General features: G+C 35.0%; 2 protein-coding genes across 3 annotated transcripts; both read left to right on the top strand.

Annotated features, from left to right (window-relative positions):
• The first annotated feature begins 2,524 nt into the window (after window positions 1–2,524).
• LOC108806377 (KH domain-containing protein HEN4) lies at window positions 2,525–5,404 on the top strand. Of its 2 annotated transcripts, XM_018578473.2 has the most exons (7): window positions 2,526–2,684; window positions 3,269–3,324; window positions 3,403–3,896; window positions 4,071–4,433; window positions 4,508–4,762; window positions 4,849–5,046; window positions 5,131–5,404. In XM_018578473.2, exons 2-7 carry the CDS (start codon window positions 3,297–3,299, stop codon window positions 5,164–5,166), a joined length of 1,374 nt encoding a protein of 457 aa, XP_018433975.1. In that variant the 5' UTR covers window positions 2,526–2,684; window positions 3,269–3,296; the 3' UTR covers window positions 5,167–5,404. The 2 variants fall into 2 exon arrangements, with proteins under 2 accessions (XP_018433974.1, XP_018433975.1); XM_018578472.2 differs by having other exon boundaries at window positions 2,525–2,684; window positions 3,269–3,896.
• Window positions 5,405–5,957: 553 nt separating this feature from the next.
• Window positions 5,958–6,869, top strand: LOC108809369 (casparian strip membrane protein 6). Its single transcript, XM_018581514.2, has 3 exons — window positions 5,958–6,223; window positions 6,304–6,427; window positions 6,650–6,869. The coding sequence occupies exons 1-3, from the start codon at window positions 5,982–5,984 to the stop codon at window positions 6,863–6,865; spliced, it is 582 nt and encodes a 193-aa protein (XP_018437016.1). The 5' UTR covers window positions 5,958–5,981; the 3' UTR covers window positions 6,866–6,869.
• Window positions 6,870–6,878: the final 9 nt, after the last annotated feature.

Raw genomic sequence — 6,878 nt, 5'->3', positions numbered from 1 at the left:
TTTATAGAGAAAAAAACAAAATATTGATCACTTTATATGTTTAGCAATAATTTATATAATTATAAATCTTTAAAATTATATAATAGCCCAAGTAAGAATTTCGGATAAAACATTGTTTACCTTATTTACAAACATAAAACGGTTGTAATACGCATTTTAAATTTCGCCATATTGTATACACTATTACAAACCCGCATAATTGAAACATGATCATGTTATGGTTTATATAATAAAACGAATAATAGTTAATCTTTTTTTTTGTCAATGGTCACTTTGGACCGAAATCCTCAAACTGAGGTAAGAAGAGATCGAATCTCTAATGTCAGGACCCGAAGGCAAAGCTCAGTTGCCACTTAGCTACGAACAACCCGACAAATAATAGTTAATTTTTATACTAAAAAACAACAAAAAAAATCCGCACTTTCAAAGGCAGATCACAGTTGGTTTTAATCAAAGAACGAAGAAGAGGAAGAAGGACCCTAATCCTAAAGGGAGTTGGCTAAAATGGGCGTAACCTATGAAACACAATTGGTTTTAATCAAAGAAAGACACACACTCGCGAAAAAAAAAAGACACACTCGCGAGAGAAATACGCACACACGCGAGAGGAAAGCACTTCGCGTGAAACGCACTAACTACCCACCGCGACGACACGTGTCATGAAACTCTTTCTCTACAGAGCGACGTGAATAGCTTAACCAGACAGCAATGTTATTAAATCCGGACCGAACCGGCGGTCGGACCAGGTTCAACCACGAACCGGACACAAATGCGAGTTGAGTTAATACCAAAACCCAACTATAATTAAACCGGTTAAAAATCCCTATTGAACCATTTAAAACCCGTGAAACCGGCGACCCAACGAACCGGCTAAACCCTGCTTCTTGTATAAGCCAAAATTTTATTAATAAAACAATTAAAATTTCCTTTTTGAAATAAAAATAGGATTCAGATTATTAAGGTAAAGTCATCTCATATTTTTCTCTTGAATCTTTGACGTCTATGCAAGATTGCAACTTACAAGAAATCTACTTCTCAAGGTATTGTTTTTGTTTCGAAGATTTTAAGAATTGAAAATTTAGATTTGAAGAACTCAATCATCGTATAATTTTTAATTTTTATTTCATAGTATAAATTTTTAACTAATGTGTATAATTTTTGTAAAGGTGATGAAGATTTGGAGTGACAAAAACCCAGAAAATAAAATTTAAATATATTTTTTTATTGATTTGAGATTTGAACTATTACATTGTTCTATTACTTTTATTACATTTTTAGTTTGTTACTTTTTTAAAATTTCTAAACATTATTGTTATTGAAATATTTTATTTGATATGATCTTTATCTTTGTAAGAATATATATATTCAAAATATCATTAAATTTAGTTTAGTCTAATCAAACCCGGATCGAAGCTGGTCGAACCACATTGATCCATGACTCAAAAAAAATCTGGTTCGTTTACCGGTCCGGTTTTAACAATATTGCCGGACAGAGTTCAATTTTTTTCCTAACCAAAAAAAATATAAAGAGACAGATAGTTCAACTTTATTTATAAAGATTAGGCGTAGTTAGTTTCTCTGAATATTTTGAAATACCGCTTTTTAATTATTTTCAACCGATTATTGAATTGATGAATAATATTAGCAATTTTTAACGACGTTGACTATCAAATTTCTACGCATATCTGCCAACTAGTTTAATACAGCCTATCGATTGATAATTTAACTATGCTAGTTTGCCTTTATCATCATTATTTACATACATATTATATACTTTTATTATTCTTTATAAACTAGATATAAAAAGTCTCAATCGAGCCATGCCAACCAAAGACTAGTTCGTTCAGACTAGTTGGGTAATTTTATTTCATGATACTATAATTCACAGCTACACACAAATCCTATGCCACCCCCAGACAAAAGTTGAATAACAAAATTATAACTTATAATAATTTTTGTTCAAAAAGTCAATAATAATTTAATTCTTTCTATTCGTTTCATTAATTGTCCGAGTTAATCTTCAAAAGTTTCTTAACTGTTTATATAAACAACACTATAAAATGTATTTTCAAAAAAAAAAATAACACTATAAAATGCAACATCTAAAATCTAAAATAAAGATTGCTACATTTTTGTCAACATTTATGTAGTCGTTAGCAATTCAAAATATTAGTTCACCAAACTATAACGATGTTTGGACATAACTTAATGCATGTAGTTGGTGAGGTTAAAGTTTTGTAAGAAATTCTTTTTTTTTTATATCGATTTAATCAGTATTAATCAAGTAATCATCACTAGCCTCGGAAGTACAAAAAATTATTAATTTATCATATTGTTTTAACAGAGTCTTACTAATTATTTCGTCATAGACAGTAATATAGTGAAAATAATTAATTTATTTTAAGTTCAGTTACCGTACATGTATTTTTTTTAATTAAATGATGGTTAGACATTATTAATATGTGCCGTCACGTCCCGAAGAAATGTTAAATTACACAGCTAAAAAGCCACCTGTCAAGCTTAACCTACAGATGTTTGTTTACATTTATAAACGTTAGCCTAGCCCCATTACTTGTTTTGTCTGCTTTCAAACCCAAAATAAAACACCATAGAAGCAGCAGAAGGCGAAGAGATAAGCGGCGACATTTCTCCGGCAAGACGGACGGCTGAATAATTATTCATCGGTAAGTATTTGCATGTTCAAATTTCTGAATATTGGTAAAATCGAGTTCATCATGTAAACTCGTAAATCTTGGTCGGTGATGTGTTGTTGATCTTGACCAGTTGGGTTCGTAATGGTTCTCGTGATCTCAATTTTCGTAGAAAACTAGTTTCTGGATACAGATGTGATATAATGTCTACTTGTTTCCTGATTTAGCATAGTTGACCGATGAAGTCCAGCTGTTTATGTCTGAAAATTTCCAAATTAAGAAACTAAACCTTTTTATTGAGTTGCCGAGATCTGATCATCCTTGGTTGAGTTTTTTCATCTTCCTATGGAAGTGGCGGACGCACATGAAGACTTACGGGGGCATATGCTACCTACTGATTTTGAATTTTCTTTACTAATTAATTCTAGTTTATGTACTGTTTTTATGATTTTACAACCAGACATAATGAAAACAATTGATGTGCCCCCGTCTAGACATGGAGCTGGTTCCGCCCAATTTGGAACTGAATTTAATAATTTCAACAGTACTCGTACGTACGTCTCTGTTTTGTGATGATATATGAACAACAATTCTCTTTTTTTTTTTTCTTCATCCAGCTTCCTGGGCATTGTCGTCACTGTTGAGATGGCTAGTACTACGAGGAACATCCATGGTAAGAGATCTAACTTCCAATCTGAGTATACTGGAAATGGAGGAAGTAAGAGAAGAAATCTTCATGATGTTGATACAGATCACAACGTTATCGGCCCTGAAGACACTGTGTATCGTTACTTATGCCCTGTGAGAAAGACGGGGAGCATCATCGGCAAAGGGGGTGAGATCGCAAAGCAGATAAGGTCCGAGACAAAATCAAACATGAGAATCAACGAAGCTTTGCCCGGTTGTGAGGAGCGTGTCGTTACAATATATTCTGCTAGTGATGAGTTGAATCATTTTGGAGACGACGGAGAGCTTGTTTGTCCTTCTTTGGATGCTCTTTTCAAGGTTCATGACATGGTTGTAGCGGACAGTAATGACGATGATGACGATGGTGATGAGGATCTTGTCGGAAAAAAAATGGTTACTGTGAGGATGCTTGTGCCGTCAGACCAGATCGGTTGCGTTATCGGGAAAGGCGGACAAGTTATCCAGAAGCTGCGTACCGAAACCAGTGCTCAGATTCGTGTCATTAAAGATAACCTACCTCCCTATGCTTTGCCTTTGAGCCATGATGAGCTTCTTCAGGTGATACACTCTCACAAGTCTTGTTTCTAACCAACATGGAGTTCGCCTAGTGGCTAAAACTCTAATACTAGGAATCTAATGGTTTGGGAGAGGTCTGATCTCTTAAAAATAGTTAAAATTAAAAATGGTTTGGACCAGGCCTTATGTGTGTGTTGTTGGTTGATTTTTTTCCAGATTATTGGAGAGCCTCTGATTGTTAGAGAGGCTCTTTATCAAGTTGCTTCATTGCTTCATGATAATCCGTCACGGTTTCAGCACTCTCTCCTCTCTTCTCCAAGTACAATGTATCAACCCGGTGGGATGTTGATGTGTGCACCATTGACTAGCTCTCACAGAAACTACACCGCACGCAGAGACTTAGCCGATGCAACTGAGTTTTGTGTTTGTTTCATCTGTCCAGCTGAAAATGTTGGAGGTGTAATAGGGAAAGGTGGTGGTTTCATTAATCAGATCAGGCAAGAAACTGGTGCAACCATTAGAGTCAATACCTCAGAAACTGAAGAAGATGATAGCATCATTTTCATTTCATCAAAAGAGGTAACCAAAATATATCTCATACAAACATCTTATTACTTAAATAAATGGATCTGCTTCTTTTTTTGTGTGTATAGTTCTACGAGGATCCATCTCCAACGGTGAATGCAGCCATACGTTTACAAGAGCGATGCAGTGAGAGAGCTGGTAAAGATACAAATGATTCAACAATCTCCACTCGTTTACTTGTTTCGAGTTCCCACATCGGATGCCTCATTGGAAAAGGTGGTGCTGTTATATCCGAGATGAGGAGTGTAACACGAGCTAATATACGTATCCTTCAAAAGGAGAATGTACCAAAAATTGCACGAGAAGATGAGGAGATGGTTCAGGTAACTTAAACACACATAGTTCGGATTGTATTATTAGAACCCTTTGATGTTAAAACTAAGCTGATATTCTGTTTTGTTGGGGTCAGATTACAGGAAGTCCTGATGCAGCTATGAAAGCTCTCACGCAAGTAATCTTGCGATTAAGAGCTAATGCTTTTGACATGAATCATGGACTTGTCTTGCTACCAACATCTTTTCCGTATATCTCTCAAGTATCTGAATCTTCAAAGAAATCCAAATACGCAAAGCGTGATGGTTCCAGAGATCAAGATTACAGTAAACTGGTATGTACTTGTAACAATGAAATAAATACTAGGCGTTGCTCTTTATCAAGATATTTCACTTAAGTATATGGTTTGTGGTTGCAGAATTCGAATTCCAAGAGAAGAAACCATGTTTCTTAAAGCGAGAAAAGCTTATCTTAGAAAGGTAATGGTTTATGGTTTCGAGTTTTATCCAGAAGACCAAACAAGACTCAGAGTGTTCTACAGTTTCAGAAACTTATATGATGTAATTTTTTATTTGTAATAATTAAAAATAAAAAGTTTCTCTATGCAATTCACATAAGATATGTAAACAGAATGGTGTCTTCCCTTACATCTTTTTGTTTCCTAATTTATTTTATCTACTTTGGTTATACTATTTGAATTTCAGTAGTTTTTCATTTCTACTATTTGGTAATTAAGTAACCTCTTTTGCAAACAAACATGGCATGGCACAAGGCACTAGCTATTACTTGTCCTCCTACAACATCTAACTGTAAGAATGAATTACAGTTTACATCGTCTATGAAGCCTCAATCTTTTTTGACATTTCTTTATTATGCCTGAGATTTATGTTAGGATGTTCTGAATATTTTTCTTCCTTTGCTCTTATCTCACTAGTTCAAGCTTTAGTAAACACTTCAAAGTAATTTACTAGATTATTGACTAACTAAGGACATGAGTATAATGCCAAAAAGAGAGCTCTTATCGGTTGTTGGTCGATGTAACAAATCAGAGCAGGTAAAGAGAGGATAAACACGAGATTACAAATTAATCTTTGCTCATTGTATGTCCTCAGCAAAAACCTAAACTCTCTGTCTTTATATGAATACACAATTTTCTTATATCCCATTATAAACTATTCAAAGTCTTAACCACTTCTTGAATTTTCTTCACTGTGGACATCCATATAAATTGTGGACAGAGTCTTTTGTGTAACACCCACAGAGAAAAGAATGGAGGAAGAAAAGCAAATTGAAGTTGGTGAAACTTCCGCATCATCTAGAAAAGTTATAACACTGGAGCCAAAGCTGATTATAAAGAAAGGAATATCGACTCTTGGATTTGTTTTTCGGTTATTTGCTGTTTTTGGAACAATAGGAAGCGCACTCGCCATGGGAACAACACAAGAATCAGTTGTCTCTTTGACTCAGCTTGTACTCCTTAAAGCTAAATACAGCGACTTACCAACGCTCATGTAAAAGATTCAGAGATGAATTACGTTAGTTTGATATATTTTTTTCCAAAGGTAACCAACCATATTGCTTTGTTTCATAGGTTCTTCGTGGTTGCAAACGCGGTTGCTGGTGGATATTTGGTTCTTTCACTACCTGTTAGTATCTTTCATATTATCAGTACTAAAGCTAAAACCTCAAGAATCATCTTGCTCGCCATCGATACGGTAATTAACTTTTGGTTACTCCTCTCTAAAACTGCACCTATAGCTAGTCTCTCATGAGTATATGGTTGTACTCCTCTTCTATAACACTACACGTACTATTAGTTATTACAACATGAATAACTTGTGTCAGAAGACAACCTATATCTTATATAACCCATATATGCAATTGCGTATCTAACGAGCCAATCACTCAAAATGTTGTTTCTATGTATATATAACAAGGTGATGTTGGCTTTGGTGAGCTGTGGTGCATCTGCAGCAACAGCAACCGTGTATTTAGCTCACGAGGGGAACACAACTGCTAATTGGCCGCCGATCTGCCAGCAGTTTGATGGATTCTGCGAACGCATCTCAGGATCTCTCATTGGTTCTTTCGGCGCAGTGGTCTTGCTCATGCTTACTGTTATTAGTTCAGCTATATCTCTCTCTCGCCACTAAGATATATCTCCAA

Source organism: Raphanus sativus, chromosome 6 (assembly GCF_000801105.2).
Source record: "Raphanus sativus cultivar WK10039 chromosome 6, ASM80110v3, whole genome shotgun sequence".
NCBI lineage: Eukaryota > Viridiplantae > Streptophyta > Magnoliopsida > Brassicales > Brassicaceae > Raphanus > Raphanus sativus.
Note: the sequence above shows the minus strand (reverse complement) of the source record. Positions and strands in the feature narration are given on the sequence as shown.

Excerpts from the sequence above, each read along its gene's own strand:
- LOC108806377 (XM_018578472.2), top strand. The coding sequence starts at position 3,297 with ATGGCTAGTACTACGAGGAACATCCATGGTAAGAGATCTAACTTCCAA. Across the intron at positions 3,897-4,070 it reads GCCATGATGAGCTTCTTCAG|ATTATTGGAGAGCCTCTGAT; the intron begins GTGATACACTCT and ends ATTTTTTTCCAG. Across the intron at positions 4,763-4,848 it reads AAGATGAGGAGATGGTTCAG|ATTACAGGAAGTCCTGATGC; the intron begins GTAACTTAAACA and ends TGTTGGGGTCAG.
- LOC108809369 (XM_018581514.2), top strand. The coding sequence starts at position 5,982 with ATGGAGGAAGAAAAGCAAATTGAAGTTGGTGAAACTTCCGCATCATCT. Across the intron at positions 6,224-6,303 it reads AGCGACTTACCAACGCTCAT|GTTCTTCGTGGTTGCAAACG; the intron begins GTAAAAGATTCA and ends TTTGTTTCATAG. Across the intron at positions 6,428-6,649 it reads TCTTGCTCGCCATCGATACG|GTGATGTTGGCTTTGGTGAG; the intron begins GTAATTAACTTT and ends ATATATAACAAG.